This window comes from Cyprinus carpio, chromosome A7 (genome assembly GCF_018340385.1).
Source record: "Cyprinus carpio isolate SPL01 chromosome A7, ASM1834038v1, whole genome shotgun sequence".
In the NCBI taxonomy this organism is placed as follows: Eukaryota; Metazoa; Chordata; class Actinopteri; order Cypriniformes; family Cyprinidae; genus Cyprinus; species Cyprinus carpio.
The window spans coordinates 28193143-28207985 of NC_056578.1; the positions used below are offsets into that span (position 1 = coordinate 28193143).

Here is a 14843-nt window from a genome sequence, read left to right on the forward strand (position 1 = left end):
ACCACATATTTATAAATAAAATATATTCATAAATAAATTGTTCAGCCTGTTGTGCAGGGATATTTTATTCATAGTTTAGTAATAAAATGAATACGCATATGTTTGATGTAAATTAACGACAAAAATAATGCTTTAAGTGTGTCCTTTAAAACCTAGATCTGACACAAGAATTGAGATTTTCGACATATTATGAAGTTACACTAATATTATAAAAAAATATTATGGTATCAGATAAGATCAGGGGACACAATGTCATCTGATTAAAAGTATTCAAGTTTATAGTAGAAGACTATTAGGCTATTATTCATTTGCCCATGTGGATACTTTTATAACCTTAAATGTTTTATAGCCCAAATCATTACATAAATGATTCATTATTCTAATGAACAGCAGTCTCATTCTGAAGGAAACACAACTCACTTGGCCTCTGCACTAATTTTCAGAACCTTACGATACACCATTAGGCTACTCATTAGTAATTTGTTTAAATTAGTGTAGACCTAATTAGCGTCTTTTAAGAGCTTGTACGTCGTAAACGTCAAGTGTAAAGTGAATGAAGGAGCATTCAGCACTGTTCAGTGATCATTCTCGGCCCTTCAGGTAAAGCACTGTGGCTATGCGCACAGGAAGGTACAGCTCCCTCTATCCATCAGATGAAGAAGACCAGGATGCAGCTGTGGGATGCGGTCGGACAAGTGCGCTGATGCTGCTTGCTGAGGAAAATACTTCAGTTTTCTTTCATAGATGAGAACACCAAAACACAAAGGGCTTAAGACAAAAGAAAATCACTCAACACAAGGATTTACGATGGAACCACACGAATATGTTTGCAAAAGCGTGCTCGTGATTACCAGCGCGAGAGACAAAACCAGAAAACAGCGATGCTTCGTTTCTGTTTACAGAGCTTTATTTGTCTTCATCGCTCTTTTGCAATAAATAAGGGACTAAACCGTGAAAAACAAATATTTTTAACACTTCCACTGTCTGCTTATCAAATAACGCGCTTGGAATAAGGATTTGGACAAAACTCTTATTGCAAAAACGGGACTTTAAGAGGAAAGCCTCTGTTTTTGAAGACATATCGAAAAGGAAATGAGTGTGTACAGTAAGTTTGACGGCTGCATCACTAATCCCGTCATTGTTTGGTAATGTGTCTGTTTTTCCTGTATTGACACTTCTAATAACAGAAATTATGAAGTGCCTCTCTTGTTATACCAAATATTGTTCTGGCTGGACTCAAGTGAGCAGTCAAGATAGACACAGGGCAGCGCAGCATCAGGCAACACACACATCTCCTATGGTGACACCGGTTAGACATGCCAGTTTTACTGAGAAAAACACGTCTGCGGTAAGTATTCACGATTATTACATCAATAATAACTGCCTGTGACATTTATGACGAATGTAGGCTACATGTAGCTGTGGAAATGTCATTTATATATAAAAAAAATAGACTACCCTTCAGTAGGCTATACATCAGACTCGGAAGTTTAGAATATCATTGTTGAAAGATATGCTCATCAAGAAAACATTTTTTTAAAATATGGAAACTGTTATCAGTATTGTGAGTGTGAAACATCATTTCAATATCTTCTAGCTGTACAGGATCAGTGCTGAAGGGGCACAAGTCTGAATTTTCCACTGAGTGGGTGATGTTGCTGTGATGAGGATGCGCTTTCCTCTGAAGAAGATCCGCAAGCAGTTCAAACTCCTTCTGCTGCTCGTTTTGCTTATGTTTGCCATTGGGTTCACGTATCTTCACATCAACCAAGGCAAAGCCATCAAACTCCACTTCAACTATGGGAAAGGTCAGTATTAATAAAACTGCACTATAGCCTTGAATGGAGCATGGGACATTTCACATCACAGGACTGTAATGGTTAGTGAAGCCATAGTAAACATATCTCCAATAGCTTTAAATGGGATTGTGCACAAAAATTCAATAGTGTGAAGTTGTCTGTGGAAATTAGACTATTCGTGCATATCAATTTAATCTTTCTATTTCAGAAGCAGGTTAATGAGCAAAGCAGTGCAGTAAAATTGAGCGGTCCATTGATAAAGTATATGATCTAAATGATGATTTTTCCTTTAGGTTAAAGTTTAATTATCACTTATTTCTGCCCAGCTAACTGCTAATGATTACTAAACTAATTTGTGCTCTGGTTTGTACAACAATTAGTACTCCAGATAAGACTCAAAGCGGCTCTGTGCAAACATGATTTACTTTTATGCTTTTTGAAGAGAAATTAAGTCAAACCCACAGGCACAATTTGATGAATTTCCTGAAAGGTACCAATTCAGTGACAAGAGTTCCCATTCCTTTAATTACTGTCAGGAATAATCACTTACCACACACAATTCTAAGAGCACAAGTGGCCTTTTACACATGTTCCTGTTATACTTGGTAGTGTGTGTGTGCACACACTACCCATATCCATACCCATATCCTCTTTAATGCCTCTCTAATACCTCATGTTTGTTCTGAGGAAATTTTTTCAACTTCTAATTTAGCTTTCTAGTCCAACTAAATTGGATTTTTTAAAATCATAGCCTCTCATTAACTTTTACCTTGAGGCTGTATGTCCTTTGTTATTAGAGGTGAAGTAATTGTTGCGGATTAGGTGATAAACCATGACTGTATTTGAGAGAGAAATAAATTTGTATATTTCTAATTATAGTATAAAGGCTCAAGGTTGTTTCCCCTTTGGTCTTCCACTGATTGAGATTTAAAAATGGAAGCTAGTTGCTTTGAATTATGTGGCCGAAGTTGACAGGGAGAGAAATTAGGGGTGCAGACTCTTTTAACCCATAGGTTAATGAAATTTGTGTTAAGCTCCTCTCAACACACAAGCTGATGCTTATGTAAATGGGTGTTTTGGACAGATGCCACTGTTATCTCAAGTGAGGTGTTCTATAGGTGGGAAGTAAGAGGGCTGAGCTCCAACATCTCTCCACCCAGTTAGTAATTAGTCAGAGGGGAGGTAAACGTCTCGGAGGACATGTTGATTTCTGTGGACAAAGGCCTTTTTGAGACACAATTGCTGTTACACTGAAATAAATATAAAATAAAAATGTCCAAACATAAGTTATGTAATTAGGACAAAAGGTACATCCCTTAGGGGGTTATATGATGTGATTTAAATTTTTCATTTCTCTTTGGAGTTTTACAAGCTCTTGGTGCATAAAGAAGATCTGTGAAGTCTCAAATCCAAAGAGATATTCTTTATAAAAGTTTAGAGTCAACCACACCCCCCCAAAATGGCTCGTTCTAACACGCCCCCACATCTCTACATCACTATGTGGGAAGATTTGCATAACGCTGCCCAGATGTTCACGCAAAGAAAGAAGGCGTACCTTTTATTCTCGCTGTAGTATTGTTGTCGCCACTGCCGTCATGTCCTATAGACGCTGTGTGTTTCACTGTGAAAGCGAAACTACTTTGTTTGTCCTTCCAAAAGAGGACGATATCCGCTTCGTCATGCCTGGAGCTGATCCGTGCCGGTCACTGAGGAAATACATCCACTTTGCACTGTGGATCGCTGGATCGGCTTTCACCGTGGATGAAGCGGAGTCCAGCCCAGGGTCGTCACATGTGGTTGCCACAAGCCCGCCGGATGCTCCTTCATAGAATCTGCCGGCGGCACCGTTCTCAAGCCTGCCCGCCTCCGCTCACTCAAGGCCTTGGGGTGTGACGCTGTTTTGTTGAGAAAGCGACAAAAATGTCATTTTGTCATTGAGAAAGCCAAACTTTGTTTGGCCTTCCAAAAGACTACACAACCAGAAATCATGTTTATATCACGTTTATAATGGGTTTTAATGTTTATGTCTCGTCACTCTGGAAGGACAGGGCATCATAATATGTTAAGGGAAATAACATTTCCGTCACATGCTTGAGGTATTTGGCCAATCACAATGCACTGGATAGCTGGCCAATCACAGCACAACTCGCTTTTCAGTACGATGAGTTTTGTAGTGTTTCAGAAGGCGGGGCATAGAGGAGAAACAATAATGTACAATCCAGTATGTGGAAAATAATATGTTTTTTGAACCTTAAACTCCATAAACACATTTCATTACACCAAATACACAAAATAATGTTCTTTTTAGCAGCATCATATGACCCCTTTAAATTATTAATCTCAACAAGCATAGTGCTCTGAATTGCATTTATACTGTGCATCTTGAATGTGCCTCTTTTCCTCAGCGTGAGAGATCCTACATTTATGTTTAGGTGACTGAACAGTTCGTTGTCTGTTGACTTGGCTTGGGACAAGGACACATGGAGCAGGTGGTGGTCCACTCAGCACCAAGACAGGAAGAGCATAAAGATTTTGATGAGCATACTGCCAGTCAGAGAATCCAGGCAGAAGCACATTTTGAAATATGAAATCTTTTTCAAGATGACTAGTTTGAAGAGACACTGGAAACATTTTCTTTCTTGCAGTTACTCTTAGCTCATTTATAGACTGGGTACATTACTTACAAATTGAAGTCTATTACTGAATACAATTTACATGATAAGAATTATAGTAAGTTATGTAATCTGTTACATTACATATTTTAGGTAATATAGTCTAACTACTTTTTGATTAATTTTAGGTTACATTTGACATAAACTGTTTATCACATTGATTTGAATGGGATAATCTTGTTCCATATATATATATATATATGTATATATATATATATGTGTGTGTGTGTGTGTGTGTGTGTGTGTGTGTGTGTGTGTGTGTGTGTGTGTGTGTGTGTGTGTGTGTGTGTGTGTGTGTGTGTGTGTGTGTGTGTGTGTGTGTGTGTGTGTGTGTGTGTGTGTGCACGCATGCTTGATGCTTGATGCTTGATGCTAGATTGTCTGCTGTTTGATGCCCTCTGGCTTGCACTGCTTTGCTTCTGCAAGTATCACCACACAGAACACTTCATAGATGTCTGCAGCTTCTTTATTCCCACTGCCTGATGGTGCAGTTTGTCTATCACCCACTCAGTTAATTGGGAGGCAGTCGGCTGATATCCGAAGAGCAATTCATGTGTCGCCTACACCTGCTATGAAGTTTAGACTGAGACCAACCTATTTGGGTTATGTTCAGGTGTAAAGCCACTGGGCCGCACTCAAAATGGATAAGCCCATCTGTGCCAGGCCCGCTTCTTTCTTCGGCCAGATATCACAGATGTGAAACTACTAATGCTTGGAGTGTGTAAGCCCTTTCAAAGCATAATATGATAACCCCGTGGTCACAGATGAAGCTCTTACTGGACTGGTTGGGTCTTGGTGCCTTCAAGCAGTACAGCATGTTTCATAGACAACCTAAAAAAAAAAAATGGCCTGCATCTCATTGCCTTTGATTTCAGTTGCTGGCACCTCAAACTCTCATTGGTATTCCTGGAGGCACCAGTGGGTCTGGCTCTAGGGGTAAAGATGTGCTCTGCATGGCCTCAGGCCAATTGTAAAGGAGCCATTATCATTCCTTATTCATGGCTCTTTTATTTAAGGACTATATGTACATTTTTAACACATTTTCTTGTACTGTGGTAAGTTACAATATTGCTAGGCACAGTTTGAAATTTTAAACATTACAGTATTTCAATATGGTATGTTTAATTACATGGTCTGTTTCATTAGTGAAACCTCTACCCAGAAGAAATAATGTGTCGCGCACGGCACACGCATAAATAAGTTGGAAAAGCCATTTGCGAAAGCGGCTGAATCGCAAAGCTCGGGTAAACCGCTGTAGAGTTGATATCGCTATAGAGTTAGAACCGGTGAATGCGGTTTACAGGTTTCATAGAGAATGATGTGCGCGGCAGTGCGTCAAATGAGTCGCTGTAGAAACCGAATATTTTAATGGCTGCGGCCGAAATAGCTCAAATCGAAAGCCAACGCAAACGCAGTGACATGAAATAAAACGTCATCATGTATTAGCGAAGAGTGGTTTGATTAAGTGCTGGAAACAGCGGATGATGGGCACAGAACGGTAACAAAACGTAGAGACATTTACAGTCACACATAGGTGTATTGTGCAAACTGTACTTCATAGGGATGTTTAGATAGCTATACAAGAATTCACGTTAACGTTTTTTAATGGAGTCTCTTATGCTAATCAAGGATTTATTTAGGCCTATTTGATCGAAAGTAGGCCTACAAAAAAAATAAAATAAAATATATATATATATATATATATATATATATATATATATATATATATATATATATATATATATATATATATATAAACATTAATATTGTGAAACATTATTGCAATTTCTAATATTGGTTTCCTATACTTTAAAATATATTTTATTCCCGTGAAGCAAAGCTGATTTTTCAGCATCATTTCTCCAGTCTTCAGTGTCACATGATCATTCAGAAATCATTCTAATATGCTGATTTAATATCAGTGTTGAAACTGTTGTGCTGCTTAATCTTTTTTTGGAACAGGTGATACTTTTTTTCTTTGATTCTTTCATTAATAATAATAATAATAATAATAATAATAATAATAATAATAATAATAATAAAAAACAGCATTTATTCAAAATATAATTATTTTCTAAAAATATAAGTGTTTACTACCAGTTTTTATCCATTTAACATTCTTGCTGAATAAAAGTATTAATTTCTTTTTTTTTAAAAAAAGGGAAAAAAAGAAAAACACTAAGCACAAACTTTTGAATTGTAGTGCATATTGTAACACAAAATGTCTATTTTGAATAAACATTGTGGTAACACTTTATAATAACGTTCTGTTATAAGTCATTTATAAATTATTAGTTAATGATGAACTGATCATTTACAAAACATGACTATACATTCATAAATGATTAATAAGTAATAAGTTAACATTTTAGTAATGTTTTATTAATTCAGTTATAAGTGACTTATAAGTTATGAGTTAATGATGAACAAATCATTTTATAAAACATGACTATATGTTCATAAATGATTAATGAGTGGTATGCTAACAATTTACAAATGTGTTGTAAGTTATCTTAAAAAAAGTTCAAATCATGAAATAAATCAAACGGATCATTAGTAGATGGTTTATAAGTTATTAGTTGATACATTATTTATCACTTATAAATCATTGAAGTATTTCTTTCAAAATTGTTTTATATAATTATCTCAATAAACAATTGTTAATCATGAACAAATGATGAATAAACCATTAGTAAATGATCAGTATATGATTTATTGGCAAATTTGTTAGCTGGTCCGTGTTCAAAAGCACAAACATGCAGGTATGTTAAAGCACTATTTTTAAGAAGAGTAATTCATTTGTTTTGAAGTGGATAAACATTTATAAATGCCTTAGTCAGGTGATTCCAGGGGCTTGTGTTAAATCCTTTCACTCATCAGCACAGACTAGTGTTCTGTGTGGAGTGTGTGGGATCTAGTGATGAAGTGAACCTCTCAACCACGTTTACCTTCCACTGAAGCTCACATCAGGTGCACAGAGTTAAAGACTCCATGTGTGTCAGAGAAGACAGCTGTCTATACCCTCACCAGTCAGTACTTACAGTAGTACACACTACAAAGTGTTCAACACCTGTTATAGATGATGTGTAAACGCATGAATAAATCATTTACAAAGCTCTCTGCATCCCCTAATCTAAAGTGTAAACTATTCATCACTTGTAAATGTGTTACATATCATTTGTAGACCTTTCTTACCTGTTCCAATTATTTGTATATGTACACAAGTCATTTATAACACTTTCTGCATCCCCTAATCTAAAGTGTAAACTAGTCATCACTTGTAAATGTGTAAATTATACAAAATTTTGACAGAAATACTTCAATGATTTATAAGTGATAAATAATGTATCAACTAATAAATTATAAACCATCTACTAATGATCCGTTTGATTTATTTCATGATTTGAACTTTTTTTTTTAAGATAACTTACAACACATTTGTAAATTGTTAGCATACCACTCATTAATCATTTATGAACATATAGTCATGTTTTCTAAATGATTCGTTCATCATTAACTCATAACTTATAAGTTACTTATAACTGAATTAATAAAACATTACTAAAATGTTAACTTATTACTTATTAATCATTAATGAATGTATAGTCATGTTTTGTAAATGATCAGTTCATCATTAACTAATAATTTATAAATGACTTATAACAGAACGTTATTATAAAGTGTTACCGATCATGTGAAACTGAAGACTGGAGTAATGATGCTGAAAATTGCTTTGCTTCATAGAAATAGATTATATTTTAAAGTATATTAAAATAGAAAACTTTTATTTTAAATTGCAATAATATTTCACAGTATTATTTTGTGAAATAATATTCAGTATTTTTATCAAATAGATAGCCTTGATGAGCATAAGAATCTTCTTCAATAAACATTATCGATCCCAAACATTTGAATGAAAGTGTATTATACTGTAAAAAAAAAAAAAAAAAAAGTTCTCAGGTAACCTAAAATGTATATCATTTAGTCACGGGTTAAATTTAATACAAATAACACATTAAAGTTAAAAGTTACACACTTTTTTGTGTGCGCACTGAACAGGTCTGGTATAAAGAATGTTTTTGCTCAGGTGGCTAAAATGTCCGCCCAATTGAGAAAAGTTTTACTCAGCAAGAAAAAAAAATTAGAGGGAACATTGCTCTTTCACCATATCCTTGGCAATAGACTCACCATTGGCTAGTAATTTTTTTTATTGAATTTTTTTTATTTTATATATTTATATGTATTCCAAAGACATTATAAATTTATAACTACAATAATCCCCCTCAAATCTGATTGGTTGAGAACTGCAAGATATTGTACTGGTATCACTACAGGAATGCCCTTTCACCATTTATATCACTCCACTTCCCGTATTTCTCACAGCGAATGTCATGGCGGACGCCCAAATATACAAAAATTTTAAAATAATACTGTTTTTGTGTCACAGAATGTAATTTTAAGAGTTTTTTATGCGAGAATGTACTTGTTTAGACTTCAAATATGCGGTTTGTTAATAAAAATTAAGTTTTCCTGATGTTTTTGGAGATGTGAGCTGCTGTTCAGCTCTCTTGAACCCGCCAAGAGCACCCTCACCTCGGCCAGATCTTCTGGAATTTGCCGTGAAGATATGGTGTTCGGAAAATGCGTCCTCAAAGGCTTTTTTTTTTTTTTTAATCAAATATAAATTCATGTCCCAGTCACATTTTCTTGGTTACATAAACATTACTTACACTATCAAAAAAATAAATAAAATAAAAATAAAATTTTGTTTTATATTTTTTATAATCAATATTCTATTTATTAAAGCCATGTATTAATCTCATCAAGTTAGTGTTTTTAGGCATTTTACATTTATTAAAATAACTCACAGCAGTATAATTTAAACAGTATATTTTATTTGTGAACTTATGTTCAGTTATTCTTTTTAATATTTAACTTTTTCAGATCATCAGTCATCAAATTTCACCAAGCTGATTGCTCACTAAAAACTCCCAAAAAACATGTTATAACTAAATTTTAAATCTTATTACTACGTAACAAAGAATTCATAATACACATGAACATAAGAGGTGTACTTTTTTTAATTAGTCTTCCCATTAACACCATTATACTGTTCATTCAGACTGATTCACGAACGCGGAACTCACAAAAAAAAAAGAGTCGAGATTTATCGCATGAACCAATCACAGCCAAACATAACCAGTCATTTCCAATCATATCGCAATCGAGGCAGATTCATTCTCAATTACCCCCATGTTTCATAAACAAAGGCTAGGAGACACAAAGGTAGAGATCAGACAAGGATTTTTATTGAGGAGACTGTGGAGTGAGCCAGGTGATGACGAGAGGTGAGTGAAACGTGAGGAGAAGGTACTGAAGGCTTCGGTTGCTGTGATAGTTCTTTGCTTTTGTGCAGGGATCTTGTGGAGAGAAGGAGAAGTGGAGCGGTGGAGAAACTGGAACATCTGAGGTAAGGAAACACACAGGTAAGTCAATAGAGAGTTCGGCTAGGTTCAGGGTAGTGAACAGTAGACCTGACAATGAGCATGAGAGTCGTGAGCACTGATATGGGGAGGCTTAATGAGCTGCGGCAGGTCCGGGGAATTAGAAAGCAGGTGAATGTGATCTTGTGAATGTCGGTGCTGATGACTGTATAGATTGAGGTGACAGAGGTGACTGTGGCTCCTAACGCCCTTACACGCCGACGGGGATGGCCACGGTATGGAATCCCACCAGAAGTAAGGGGTCTAGGATATCGTCCCGGGCCACCCAAGATCTTTCGTCTGGTCCATATCCCTCCCAGTCCACCAGGTACTCGAGCCAGCCGGCACGTCGCCACGACTCCAGAATGTCACTCTCCTGATAGACTGCAGCTTCTTCCAAAAACTCTGGGGGAGGAGGTGCATCCGGTTCGGGGAATCCTGTGGTGGAAGGTGAGACAGGTTTTAGAAGTAAGACGTGGAACGTGGGATGCATTTTGTACCTTGCCGGGAGTTGGAGTTGATATGTGACGTCGTTAACCTGCCTCTGTATTGGAAAGGCCCTGCTTCTTGCACGGCAGGCGGAGGTCTCGGGTCAATAGCCTGACCCATTCGCCTGGCTGGAAACAAGGGGGCTCTGACCAATGGATGTCTGCGAAGAATTTGTGCCTCCGCACTGCACACCGGAGATGGATGTGTGCTGAGTGCCATACCCTGTCACTCTCTTGGAACCAGTAGTCCACAGCTGGAGCCTCTGAGGGCTTCTCCGTCCAGGGGAAGAGCAGGGGTTGGCAATCGAGCATGCATTGAAATGGTGTAAGGCTGGTGGTGGATTGCCTGAGGGAATTTTGGGCATATTCGCCCCAGGGGAGGAAGGGGCTCCAGCTGTGCTGATCGTCTGAGCAGTATGACCTAAGGTAGCGTCCCAGCTCTTGGATCTTTTGCTTAGTCTGGCCATTTGTCTCGGGGTGGTATCCGGAAGATAAGCTGACTAATTTCTAGGAGCTGAAAGAATGCCTTCCAAACATGTCAAATGAACTGGGGACCCCGGTCTGAGACAGTATTCTCTGGTAAGCTGTAATTTCAGAACACATGGTAAAAGAGACTCTCTGCAGTCTCAAGGGCAGTGGGAAGGCCTTTTAGGGGTATCAACTTGCATGCCTTGGAGAAATGATCCAAAACCACGAGCACATGTGTGGCCTTCCAAATTTGGGAGATCAGAGACAAAGTCCACTACGATGCGAGACCAGGGTCTTTGGGGAACAGGCAGGGGAACCAGTTTTCCAGATGGAAGATGGCGAGGGGACTTCGACATGGCATAGACTGTGCAGGTGCGGAAATACCTGATGACATTCTTGGCCATACTGGGACACCAGTACCGAGCTTGAATGAGCGAGAGCGTTTGCTGGCTGCCTGGGCATCCAGAGCCCTGTACTTCATGAACTGAGCCCAGAAGGGTTAATCGCTGGGAGGATGGAACATATGTTTTTCCTTCGGGGCCTCCCTGCGGGGCTGGCTCAGTGCGGGTGGTGTCACAGATGCAATCGGTGAGTTCCCATTGAATAGGGCTGACAGTGAGGGCTGGAGGGAGAATGGGTTCTGGGTATGAGGGTAGATTTGGAGTGTGTAAACGGGAGAGTGCATCTGCCTTGGGGTTTTGGTTTCCGGGATGGTAGGTGATGATGAAATGGAAGAGTGTGAAGAACAGGGCCCAGCGGGCTTGACGGGGGTTTAGCTGTTTTGCATCTCTTAAGTACTGACGGTTCTTGTGGTCAAGCCAATGACGCCACTCCTCCAGGGCTAACTTGACTGCCAGCAATTCCCAGTTTCCAATATAATAGTTTTGCTCTGCAGGGGTCAGCTTCCAGGAGAAGTATGCGCAATGATAGAGGCGGGGAGGCTCACCATGGTACTGTGACAGCACAGCCCCAACTCTGATGGTCGAGGCGTCCACCTCGATTACAAAGGGGACTTGAGCATCTGGGTGACAAAGGAAGGGGGCCATGCTGAATGCTTCCTTAAGGTGGTGGAAGGCTTTGTGGGCATCAGGGCAACAAGGATCTCATCTGACTTCTGGAGAATGTTGGTTGAGCCAGGGGTGACCCAGGATGATATCCACCGTGGGTCCCTCCAGTACCAAAAATGAGATGGTTTCCTCATGCAGGCATCCAACTCTCATCCTCAGATGAGCGGCTTTCCTTTAATTGTTTCGACTTCGGAGCTCCCGGGGCTGCCACTTACAGGGTGGGCTGAGTCGAGTTCATCAATCGATAATTCTCCTTGACGTAATCGCAGGAGCTGGTCTTGTGTGGACAGCCTACCAGTGGCAACACCGAAGACTTCCTTGAAGACGTTAGAGAACTTCATCTCTTCATGGCATTCCAGATTGCTTTTGCCCACAGCAAAGCTTTAGCGCTTAATAGGGAGATGAGAAATGCTACCTTTGATCACTCGGTGGTAAACTTCTGAGGCTGCATCTCGAAGAAGTGTGAGACTTGGAGCAGAAAGCCACCACACCCAGCTGCGTCACCCGGGTAGGAAGCCGGAATGGCCATGGCACATACAGAGGAGGGTGCCGGGGCTGGTGTCGGCATGAGTGTCGTTTGGAGTGTATTGACCAATTTCTCCAGCATGTCTGCCACCGAGAGAGGCCGAGGTTCCATGATATGCGATACAGTCCTGGTCCAGTCTTCTGTCACGAACACAGGCTAGGAGACACAGAGGTAGAGGTCAAACAAGGGTTTTTATTGAGAAGACTGTAGAGTGAGCCAGGTAATGACGAGAAGTGAGTGGAGCATGAGGAAAAGGTACTGAAGGCTTAGCTTGCTTTGGCAGTTCTTTGTTTTCGTGCAGTGATCTTGTGGAGAAACTGGAATGTCTGAGGTAAGGAAACGCACCGGTAAGTCAATAGAGAATTCAGCTAGGTTCAAAGTGAACGGTAGACCGGACAATGAGCATGAGAGTTGTGAGCACTGATATGGGAAGGCTTAATGAGCTGTGGCAGGTGCGGGGAATTAGAAGGCAGGTGAAAGTGATCTTGTGAACATAGGTGCTGCAGACTGTGTAGATTGCGGTGACAGAGGTGACTTTGACTCTCTGACACCAGTAAAGTCACGTCACACTATGGGGTCGGCTCAGAGGAGGCTGTATCTTTACCTGCAGGTGTTGCTGTTGGACAGTGTTACTTTAGAAAAGTGAGTGATTTATACACTTTTTAATGTTTTACTTTGTAATATGGGCATTGTTTTATTTTTGTACTACAATTTTTTTTTTCTCATTCAATATTTTGAAGAGACACTGCCTCCCTTGCCTCCTTCCGGAGAAACTGGCAGTATGTTATGGTTGTTCTTAAAAGCTGAAGAATTCCTAATGAACTCTGGACCATTATTTTGACAGGAAAATACAACAAAGAATATTATTTAAATGTAGCATGTAAAATCTGCATGTTATGTAATTCTCTCTCTCTCTCTGTCTCTTTTTCTTTGAAAAATGAAATGAAACTCTCAAGCGCTCAGTCAGATGAGCGAGTGGAAATATATCTGTGCTAAACTTGTACTTAGCCTCCACCTCACACGCTGGTGAGTAAAATTTAAGAATTTATTTGCCAATGGCTAATGTTACGCTGTTCTTGAATGGCCCAGCCAGAGCCCTGATTTAAACCCAATTGAGCATCTCTGAAGAGACCTGAAAATGGCTGTCCACCAACGTTTACCATCCAATCTGACAGAACTGGAGAGGATCTGCAAGGAGGAATGTCAGAGGATCCCCAAATCCAGGTGTGAAAAACTTGTTGCATCTTTCCCAAAAAGACTCATGGCTGTATTAGATCAAAAGGGTGCTTTTACTAAAGACTGAGCAAAGGGTCTGAATACTTAGGACCATGTGATATTTCAATTTTTCTATTTTAATAAATATGCAAAAATGTCAACAATTCAGTGTTTTTCTGTCAATATGGGGTGCTGTGTGTACATTAATGAGGAAAAAAAAAAGAACCTAAAATGATTTTAGCAAATGGCTGCAATATAATAAAGAGTGAAAAATTTAAGGGGGTCTGAATACTTTCCATACCCACTGTATGTGAATGTGAGCATTTGCCCACTCAAGTCGGTTACGATGACGAACTTCAATCAGGTGGTGACCCCGATGAGGACCAAGAACATGCAGATGAGCTTCCCTGAGATGGTTTCTGACAGTTTTTGCTGAAATTCTTTGGTTATGCAAACAGATTGTTGCAGCAGCTGTCTGGGTGGCTGGTTTCAGATGATCTTGGAGGTGAAGATGCTGGATGTGGAGGTCCTGGGCTGGTGTGGTTACACGTGGTCTGCGGTTGTGAGGCCGGTTGGATGTACTGCCAAATTCTCTGAAACGCCATTGGAGACAGCTTATGGTAGAGAAATGAACATTCAATTCACAGGCAACAGTTCAGGTGGACATTCCTGCAGTCAGCATGCCAGTTGCACGCTCCCTCAAAACTTGCGACATCTGTGGCATTATGCTGTGTGATAAAACTGCACATTTTAGAGTGGCTTTTTACTGTTGCCAGCCTAAGGCACACCTGTGCAATAATCATGCTGTCTAATCAGCATCTTGATATGCCACACCTGTGAGGTGGATGGATTATCTCAGCAAAGGAGAAGTGCTCACTAAGACAGATTTAGACAGATTTGTGAACAATATTTGAGAGAAATAGGCCTTTTGTGTACATAGAAAAAGTCTTAGATCTTTGAGTTCAGCTCATGAAAAATGGGGGGGGGGTGTTGCGTTTATAATTTTGTTCAGTGTACATTATGTTATGTATGTTTATACAGTTAGTTCAAGCTTGTATTTTCACTTGGTGATAAATAGATAATTGCAAAAAGATTGATTAAGGAGGTAACCATAGCAGCAATAAG

General features: G+C 39.2%; 1 protein-coding gene across 1 annotated transcript in view; it reads left to right on the forward strand.

Moving 5' to 3' along the window:
* Nucleotides 1-556: 556 nt before the first annotated feature.
* Nucleotides 557-14843, forward strand: part of LOC109083500 (N-acetyl-beta-glucosaminyl-glycoprotein 4-beta-N-acetylgalactosaminyltransferase 1-like) — a 132010-nt gene continuing 117723 nt past the window's right edge. Inside the window, exons 1-2 of the mRNA XM_042760659.1 lie at nucleotides 557-1348; nucleotides 1598-1808. Coding sequence (XP_042616593.1) covers nucleotides 1664-1808 — 145 coding nt within the window. The 5' untranslated portion in view covers nucleotides 557-1348; nucleotides 1598-1663. The remainder of the gene's footprint in view (nucleotides 1349-1597; nucleotides 1809-14843) is intronic.